This window comes from Podarcis cretensis (assembly GCF_951804945.1).
Source record: "Podarcis cretensis genome assembly, chromosome: 10".
Lineage (NCBI taxonomy): Eukaryota > Metazoa > Chordata > Lepidosauria > Squamata > Lacertidae > Podarcis > Podarcis cretensis.
The window spans coordinates 49,666,384-49,676,342 of record NC_137179.1 but is presented as its reverse complement, the minus strand read 5'-3'; the positions used below and the strand labels follow the sequence as shown (position 1 = coordinate 49,676,342).

The 9,959-nt window shown below is 44.9% G+C and overlaps 1 protein-coding gene across 1 annotated transcript; it reads left to right on the top strand.

The window, feature by feature from the left end:
* Positions 1-106: 106 nt before the first annotated feature.
* ATP23 (ATP23 metallopeptidase and ATP synthase assembly factor homolog) lies at positions 107-5,874 on the top strand. The gene is made up of 6 exons (XM_079994392.1): positions 107-386; positions 2,371-2,416; positions 2,523-2,604; positions 3,767-3,904; positions 4,916-4,999; positions 5,412-5,874. The coding sequence occupies exons 1-6, from the start codon at positions 170-172 to the stop codon at positions 5,613-5,615; spliced, it is 771 nt and encodes a 256-aa protein (XP_079850518.1). The 5' UTR covers positions 107-169; the 3' UTR covers positions 5,616-5,874.
* Positions 5,875-9,959: the final 4,085 nt, after the last annotated feature.

Sequence of the window (9,959 nt, the reverse complement as noted above, 5' to 3'; positions counted from 1 at the left end):
TGGTACAAAAGAAGCAGCCGGAGGCAGTTCTGTCTTTCCTTCTCCACATCTCGTTGGTACCAAAGAGGCGGGGCGGAGCGACCTCGAGAGGCTTTTCCCTATCACTACGGTGAGTGACCTACGGTGGCCGGCGAGGCCTCCCGGACCATGCTGTTTCCGACGCGCCTGAATGGCTGAAGGAGGCTCCTCCGAGATGCCTCCTCCGGAGCAGCCGCAGGATCCGGAGAGCCGCGGCTCCGGCGGAGAGCGGGACGACGACTTCGGGTACGGCCTGTTTCCCGAGAGGAGCCGCGAAGGCGGGAAAAAGCAGCAGTCCATGCTTTATAAGGCCGTCTTCACCAGGAACCACAGGTGCCAGGTGATGCTGCAGGTCGCCCTGGAAAGCAGTAAGTGCCTGGAGGCCGCGTCCCCTCTCTGGCCGCGCAGTGACGGGCGAGCCACTTGCCCTCCGCTCCGAGGGGACCCGCGGCTCCTTCCCGACCACCTCTCTCTCTGCCTCTCTCCTAAACACGCGTCAATTACTTGCACCTATGCTGGGTTGCACCGCAGGCGAGGCTCTTACCGAAACTTTAGCGGCCTCTACAGGGCAGCCAAGGGCGCTGTGGGTTAAACTGCCGATCAGAAGGTCGGCGGTTCGAATCCCCGCGATGGGGTGAGCTCCCGTTCCTCGGTCCCTGCTCCTGCCAACCTAGCAGTTTGAAAGCACGCCAGTGCAAGTAGATAAATAGGTACCGCTCTGGCGGGAAGATAAATGGCATTTCCATGTGCTGCTCTGGTTCGGCAGAAGCAGCTTAGTCATGCTGGCCACATGACCCAGAAGCTCCCTCAGCCAGTAAAGTGAGATGAGAGCTGCAACCCCAGAGTCGGCCACGACTGGACCTAACGGTCAGTGGTCCCTTTACCTTTACAGGGCAGCCACTGCAGTTTCCATGCCCAAACTGAGCCTAAACCGCAATTGAAATGGATCTAGAAAATCAGTTTCCTGCAGGGGTGTCTGGATCTGGCCCGTGACCACATGCTCATGGATCTTGCCCAAGAAGGGCAGATTGGCAATCCACAATCAGATCATGGATGAGAAAGGTCTTGCTCTGAGCTGACCTGGCACTCAGCAACAGCAGCCGCAGACCTGAGAGCTGGCTGATAGAACAACCACAATTCCCCAGATTTCTCCCTGTCTCTTTCCCAAGAGAGGTCTGTGCAAGCCTATCCATGCCTATTCAGCCCAAGGAATGCAGGGGGGCTTACTCCCAGGTAAGCGGGGTTAGGTTGGCAGCCTAAGTGCGCCATCGGACCCTGTTTTGTTGCCAGGACAGACACCTTCCATGTCTGAAGTAGTAGCAAGAAGACCATTGCCTGTGGATCAACCACTGGCAGCCTTCCAGCTTGTTCTTTTCAAGAAGTCCAGAAACTGGTTTGCAGTAATAAACAGTCTATTACCTATGGGTAATAGGCTGTTTATTACTGTAAACCAATAGTGTGTGTGTGTGTGTGTGTGTGTGTACACACACATACAGTCGTACCTTGGTTCTCGAACAAAAATCCATTCCAGAAGTCCATTGACTTCTGAAAATGTTCAAAAACCAAGGTACGGCTTCCAATTGGCTGCAGGAGCTTCCTGCACTCAGTCGGAAGCCATGGAAGCAGCATCAGACGTTGGGGTTCCAAAGAACGTTCACAAACTGGAATATTCACTTCTGGGTTTGTGGTATTTGAGAGCCAAAACGTATGAATACCAAGGTGTTCGACAACCAAGGTACAAATGTGTGTGTGTGTGCGCGCACGCATCTATCTAACATCTATCTATCTATCTATCATTATTTACTAGAAAATACCAAAGTACAAGTGCGTGGAGTAAGACACAAAAAAGAAGAAACAAGAAATAGAATCCATGTAGAAAACAAAGCAGAAAAATATATATTGTGTGCATTACAAAAAAAGGAGGGGGTACCTTGTTATTGCAGTTAACCAGGCCTTAATCTAATACGGTATTTATAAAAAGAATTATTCCAAATACCGTCAAATTTGCCCATGGCAAGTCTACATTTGTATACAGCTTGTTCATGTGTAGTGAGTTTGTTCATATCTTCAATCCAGTTATTAAAGGGAGCCACATTGCCCCCCCCCAGTTCAGTCTTTTTGCTGTAGTGAGGGTGCAGAGAGTCCATTCATATTGTCTGTTTCCCATTGCCCTTATTCTAAAGTTTTAGACATGCACCCAGCTGTAGTTCTGATCTTACAAAGCTGGGCACCCACATGGGCCACATGTGGGCTACAGGCTGCCTGTTTGTGGTCTAAAGCATATGACCAGTAGCTCATTTTGTCTGCCCAAGTTTTGTGCTTAAGAATAAATGACTGCATTGCTTGATCTAGGTCCATATGCTAAACTGCTACTTGATGCTATGAAGAATACTGGCTGGTAAGATTTTTTTTTGACCCAAGCTTGTTGCATGTTTACTGCATTTGTGTTCCTACTTGAAAGTGACTTTAATACTAAAAAGCTGACCTGTATTTGGGCCTTTTAGCACTGTTTTCAAAGATCGACACTTCTCATGTGAAGAGTGTGATGGGTGTGTCAGTGGAGGATTCGATTCTTCAACATCACAGGTAGGTACGGAGCTATCTGTTGCAGCATTGGAAACATCAGATAACTTGATGCTTTGACATGTTAGCAAAACAAAATAGTTGCAGAAAATTATGAGATGTTTACTGTTGAACATTTTGAGTTCATAGTTCTTGGAATCAATGCTTACTCCCCTCTCCCCCATAGTATTATAGTAATTTAATAAAATGATTGCACAAGCCAGAAGGATGCAGTTCAAATGGAGTATTTAATTAAATAGTATTTGAGCAGTAAGACCTCTTCTTAATTGGAAATACAAATCCACAGGCCCACTCACTGCTCCCAGAGAAGTTATTCCTGTTGGAGTGGAAGGGCTTATTTTGTTCTAGGCAGCAGACTCACCTGGTAAACTACAGGCCTTCTACAAAAAGGGAAGACTGTTGGGCCACAGTTGGGACTTAATCTTGACAGCTGATTAGTGGCTTGAATGGGCTCAAAATGCATTTGTGTGGGCTGATAATGAGTCTTCAAATGCATGAAGCAGGAGTGAGCAGTGAGCCCCTGGGAGGGTGCACTGTCAGTGAAAGCACACCTTCAAAGGGGCTTGCTGATAAGCACTGATAGCGAGCCCTCTTGGCTGAATGGGAAAGTTCTTGATGGAGAACGCTGGTGCCCATCTGGTGCTTGCTGTTAGTGCCGGTCATCTAATCAGTGCTGTTAGTGATTTCCCACCTGCAAAGTAGCGAATGAAAGCTCATTTTTGGCTCCCAATTGTTCCTTTGTAGCTGTGTTCTTACTTGATGTCATATATGAAATCAGTTGTAGGGCAAGTGGCTTGAGGAAAAGCTTCAGAGGCCAACTAGAAACATGTCTTGGGCCAAATAAGGCCCACAGGCTGCATGTTTCCCATTCCTGCTATAAGCAAAGGTGGAAAAACAGAAGCTATGTTGTACTTCTCCCTTTCTTGACATGCCTTGATACAGCAGTGTGATAACTGTGGATGAATCTGCACCATCCCTTCCCCATTTGCATTATATAATAGTAAAGATATTTGGGGAGGGAAGTGAGAAAGGAGATTTCACTCTCTTCCCATCAACCACCAGAGAAATACCAGAGGATTTTTTTGAGGCTTGCTTTAAAATAGAATAAAGCCTGTGACTTGTAAATTAAATTATCTTCTGAATGTCCCCCTTATTTCCTTTGTAGATTGTTCTGTGCCAAAACAATATTCATCACCAGTCTCATATGAACAGAGTGGTTGCACATGAGCTTATCCATGCTTTTGATCACTGCCGTGCACATGTGGACTGGTTCAATAATATCAGGCATTTAGCTTGCTCAGAGGTAAGTTGTAAATTAATAGTGCTGCTAAGAACATATTTAACATCTAAGCAAAACATACTCTTATCAGTGCAATTCTTCTTAGTTTTTTCTTTGGCTTCCCCCCTCCTCTTCATTCCAAGTTTGTTTTTGTCAAAAGCGGCAAGATGGGGATTGTTCATGCTGGTCACATCTAGAAATTCCATAGATGTACGTGGTGGATCACAGGGTCATTACAGTTGTATTTCAGAAGTCGAACGCCTTGCGAGTCAAACGTTTTGGCTCCCAAATGCCGCAAACCTGGAAGTGAGTGTTCTGGTTTGTGAACTTTCTTTGGAACCCGAACATCTGACGCAGGTTCCGCGGGTTCTGATTGGCTGCAGGAGCTTCCTGCAGCCAATTGGAAGCCGCGCCTTGGTTTCCAAACGTTTTGGAAGTTGAACGGGCTTACGGTACAGATTCCATTTGACTTCCAAGGTACGTCTGTATAACAGTTTTGTAATTTCACTATTTCAGAAATTGATTGACCCAGTGGGGTTTTGTGTAAGTGCTAGTAAGAAGTTACTCCAACTAACACTCTAAAAAGGAGGATTTATGTGCCATTTAAAATTAGAATAACTAGTGTACAATGCTAAAACATAATAAAGCAATATAAATGTAAGATTCTAATCAATGATCAGTATCTGACATGATTGAAAAGCCTTTGTCAGTATTCCTATTTTAGTTGTTGCAGCTTTAAAAACTGTGAATGAGAAAATTCAAACAACCAGCCTGCCTTTAAAATTTTACTCAGTGTGAAGTAGCAGGGAACAGGAGAAAAAGGAAACCAGACTTGTCACAAGGTCAGAAATCTTATAAGTAAACAAACAGTACTTTTTCAAAGTCTCACTTTGTGTCACATATGTTCTTACAGCCTGTTGTCTTGACTGGCATATAGCTAGTGCCATCTTAGCCAGAGAACTGTTGGGAGCCATGTTAGGAATTGTTGCAGTTCTCTGAGTACTTTATTTAGTTTTGGTGTGTTTCCCTACATAGATTCGAGCTGCTAATCTTAGTGGTGATTGCTCCCTCCTAAATGAAATGACCCGGTTTAAATTTGGATTGAAGCAGCATCAGCAGGTAAGTTGATCATGACCTGTAAATGAAGAGGAGGGCCAGGCTTCCACAGTGTCTCCATTTGCAGAGGAGGTCCTGTTTAATTTGGAAATTTAGATATCTGAGATTCAAGTTACAGGAGTTCTGTTAGGTATAACAGAGTATTAGAATCTGCTGCTATTCTTCAAGGAGTGACATTGCTAATAGACATCCACAATAAACAATGTGACACTGGCTTTTGAGTTGAGCATTTTGGTGTCTTCCCAGGTTTGTGGAGAATATGGGAGATTGACAGTTGTTTGTTTTGTTTTAGTTAGCAATACCTTTCAAAACACTTTCTGTGGCTTATCATTGGTAATAATCAGTTTTACGAAGTGTATCACTTGTCTAGACTTCACAGTCTGTGTCCTGACCTTGGTTTTCTTACCTTCCTCAGACCTGCGTAAAAGACAGAGCTGTTCGCTCCATCTTGGCTGTTCGGAACATCAGCAAAGAGGTGGCTGAGAAAGCTGTGGATGAAGTCTTTGAATCATGTTTCAATGATCATGAGCCATTTGACAGAGTGCCTCACAGCAGATCAGATGCAAAATATGCACATAGAGATTTCCAAAACCGTGACCGGTACTATGCAAATATATAGCCAAAAACTGTTCATTTCTAGCTACATTTTTGGGACAATTTTCAAAAGATTAATTGTGAGGATAACTGGAAGTCCACGAACAACAAAGAATATTCATGTTGTCAAATTCCTGTTCTGTGTTTTGTTTGGCGTACAAATTGGTCCACCAGCCCCCCCCCCCCCCATGTACACATAAACATTTATGTGAGTATTCTACTGGAAATTAATTTTGCAAATGCTTTGGTTCTCATCCTTGGTTTAATAAATGCTGTTTCGTTAATGTTTTGGCAGTCCCTCTATTTCTACTGCTTATAGGTGACAGCTGTTGCTTATGTAGCCAAAGCAGCACAAAAAGTCAAGTATCAGCAAGCTTTGGGAAACAATGAAATGTAAAAAGTTGGGGGGTGGGTACACCATAATAGTGTATTGGGATGGTGGGGGAACCTCCAAAACCAAGTCTATGAGGATGGAGAATGTTCAGTTGACATGAAATTATATCTTCATCTATAAACACACTCACACCCACACAATATATTACATTTTTTTTAATGGAAGTTCGGAGAAGAGCGCCCACCATTACATAGCCAAAATTTGGGGAGGTACCAACAGTCTTGTGGGGGAGGGGAACCCTAGGTTTTCAGAAGCAGCACGGAGCAGGGCACCAAATAACCCTTAAAGAAATTAAGTGGTGTGGAATATTGAGAGTTGAAGGGCTAAAACGCTGGGAAGGGGAATGGAATGGCATGGTTGGAGAGGGAAGGAGAGAGACATATGGAATCGCCTAATTGGCCAGGGTGGTCATTTCCTGTTTCATATCTAAAATGTTCCCAGGGACAGAAGTGAGAGCTGCCCATAGAAACTAATGGAGAAAGTCAAAATTTTAATATAGCTGCGAATGGGCACTATATTTGCCTAAAAACCTGAAAGGTAGCAGCAAAGGAAAGTGGCCTTGCTTTTTCTAACTTTGTTCTTACTTAGGTTGGAAAAGGCCATGAAAGAATGATTTATGAGTGTTCACATTGAATACTCACGTAGTGTAAGGCTCCACCCTGCAGTGTTGTTCAAGAAAATCAAATCCTTCTGCAGGTTCATTGATTAGAGGAAAGCAAGCCTGCGATGATACCCACATTGCAGGTTAGTCTGAGAGAGCAGGATACATTAAAGTGTAGTGTTGTTTATGGTAATATCCTTGTTGCAGACTGGAGGGCTGTCCTGTGAGAGAGTACCTTATAGAAAGCCGGCATGTAGTCCACAGTTAATATTGCAGCTTGGAGGTGAATGCTCATGAAAGTCCATCTGATATACACAGCAATCTTTGCACAGATATCCTGAGATGGTGTCAGAGGTTTTGCAGAGAAACTGAAGCTTCCCCTTTCAGCTGCAAGGGCTTGCAGCCCTCCATAGTCATTCCATATTAAATGCAGGGTCGACTAAAATGGGAGGATTGTTTATTTATACATTGTCATCACTGAGCATAGTGTAATGCTAAGAAGTTTAAGCAGAGAAGAAATTGCAGTCTAAATTACAGATTGTCTAGCACCCCTAAGAAGCCTGCACTGAGCATACAGTGTGAAATGATTATAGAATTTATGGAATCCTTCTGAGAAAATAATACACTGCCATTACCCATGGCTATTTATATTTGCAGGAGAAGACCTCAGACATAATTATTAGAGGAATTTGGCTTCTAGGGATTCCCAGGGTATAATAAATGGAAGCATTGCAGGAGATGCAATATTGAAATTCTACAAGAGGCCTGAGGCCATTTCAAATTAGGATGTCAACCTCTTCCTCATTTTCCCAGCCCGAGACCTTAGGATCAGAGCAGCTTTGCCAGTGATAGTTAAACATTTGTGTACCTTGTTAGTGTTATTCTAAAGCAGCAATGCTGCAGCAAGCAAAGGCACCAGCTGCTCAGTCAGCTGCTTGTGGCTGCAAAGCCAGACAGGAAGTATGTGACTGTTGCCATGGGAACAAAGGGGCAGTCCATTCTGTACTGAGCACCGGACGTTAGCTCAGTGTGTGTGTCATATGACCTGTACAGGATGTACATGGGTGGAGTTTGGAGTTTCTCTCTGTTTGTTGAAGAGAGCAGACATGTTTTCTCTTTTACTATATGACTGCTGAAGACAGGAATAAAACATGTAGATACATTTCTGTCTGTGTCTGATTCCCCTCCCTGGGGATATGCTGGAGAGCAGGGAGGAGGAGAAGCAGTTTGGTGTGTTTTTCTCACAGCCTGAGGAAAATCGCCGGAACGGACCTCGTGTGTTTTTCTTGCCGGGAGTCGCCGGAGGGAGGTCCAAAGAATTCAGCCGGTGCCTGGAGAGATAGGCACATACCTCTGACCGGCCCTGAATACTGACATTGGTAGCAGAGGATGGTTGCTACGATCCATGGGAGTCTGCATCAAGGAGACTGTATTCATCCCTCTCCATGGAAGCCTGAGATGGTGGCTGCTTCTCTGCAGCTAGAAGCTGACCAGAAGAAGCTGAAAGCCAAGCTACGGAGCCCAGGTATGAGATTTTCGGGCTTAAAAGTGTGTATGCAGATGGATTAATTCTCTGCTTCATGGGAGCAACGTTTGGGAAAAACAGCTCCGAGAGAGAAGAGTCTGCATTCCAAACATTCCTGTGGTTTTTCCTGTCCAAGGAAAGGAATGTGGTTGCTTAGCAACGCAGGCCAGTTTCAAGATAAGGGCTGGAAGTCAGGCTATGCCCAAAGAGGCACAAACAGCTCGTGTTTTGACTAGGCCTTTACAAAGGAACTGTGAAAGGGACTTTCCAAGCGGCTAGTGTTATTGCTGCCAGGTGCACAGAGTGTAAACAAGCCAGCTATTGGATTTTAGAGGCTTGTGTTTGAGAGTCAATGCAAGGACTCAAAATGGATGTCAAGAAGGGAAGCCTGCCTTCTCCACCCCTCTTGACCAGTGACAATTATGCATCTTGGTCTATCAAGATGAAGGCCTTGCTGCAGAATCAGAGACTGTTTGGGGTGATTGAGAACCCCATCCCTGCAGCACCAACGCGTTCTTGGGAGTCACAGGATGTGAAGGCCAGAACTGCTATAATTCTGTGCGTGTCAGACTCTCAGCTTATTCATATACAAGATTTACAGCACGCGAAAGATGTTTGGGACACGCTGAGAAGGACACATCAGAGAGATGCAGGTTCTTCAGCGTTGCTGTATTTTGAAAAGGTGACTAACCTGAGGCTTGCGCCTGATGGAGATGTTCAAGCGCACCTGACGGAAATGAAATTTCTGCGTCAGCAGATGGTGGAACGCAATTTCCGTCTGGATGAGGAAGTGTTTTGCTTCATGGTGATCAACAGCCTGAATCGGACTTACAAAACGGTTGCCAGTCAGCTGGGGTCTCTCCCAGCGCAAGATCTAACGTCGGACAGGGTCTTTGCCGTGGTCCTGAACGAACATGACAGACTTGCCGCCCTGGAAGTGAAGGACAGGGGGAGACAAGAACGGTGTTCAGACACCCCCACTGCTGTTGCTACTGGAGGAGACGCCGTAGCTTTGAACGTTGTCCAATGCCACAATTGTGGACAGACTGGGCATCTTCAGCGGAACTGCGGGAAGCCACGTCAGAACAAAGGAGCCAAGGGAAGCTCCACGAAGTCTGAGGCGTCAGGCAGAAGTCATGCCAAGTCACAGGCGAAGCCTGCAAAGGCTTTGATGTCCCTAAAAGCCACACCACAAGTGGGGAATTCCTTCGTTTTAGACACGGGAGCGACGGTTCACATGACCCATCGCAGGGATTTGTTTTCGTCGTTTAAGAAGCAAAGCTTCGTTGTACAACAAGCCAACGATCAAGAGCTGGAAGCCACCGGAATTGGGACTGTGTATCTTAAAAGTCTGAACTTGACTATAAACAATGTTTATTTGGTTCCAGAGTTGAAGTACAATCTGCTCAGCGTTTCGCAGATTGCCAAGAAGGGACTAAAACTGTCCTATGATGATCAACACTGCGAGATCTACAAAGATGGAGAGTTGTATCTTTCTGCCAAAGAGAAAGATGGACTGTATTTGTTGACTTTTGATCAAAGTGATTACATGGAATGTAATTCTTGTGATTCTAACATGATTTCTTTTGCAGGTGTAGCCAAGAAGAACGCCAAACAGGTCACCTCGAGGGTCGACAAGGCATTTCAGCGGGTGTATGCTGATGTGATTGGTCCTCTAGCACCTTCTAGAGGCAATGCAAAGTATTACCTAATATGTGTTGATTCTTTTACAGGTTTTGTCTGGATTTATCTTTTGGAGAGACCGAAAGAAGCCTTAGAAAGGTTTAAAGAGTTTTGTGACAAGGTTAAAAATATGCATGATGCTGACATAGATTGTCTTTGCACAGAT

What these genes read in the sequence shown, in the direction of transcription:
- ATP23 (XM_079994392.1), top strand. Translation starts at nt 170, where the DNA reads ATGGCTGAAGGAGGCTCCTCCGAGATGCCTCCTCCGGAGCAGCCGCAG. An exon ending in GGCATTTAGCTTGCTCAGAG is followed by an intron (nt 3,905 to 4,915) that starts GTAAGTTGTAAA and finishes TTCCCTACATAG; the next exon opens with ATTCGAGCTGCTAATCTTAG. An exon ending in GATTGAAGCAGCATCAGCAG is followed by an intron (nt 5,000 to 5,411) that starts GTAAGTTGATCA and finishes TACCTTCCTCAG; the next exon opens with ACCTGCGTAAAAGACAGAGC.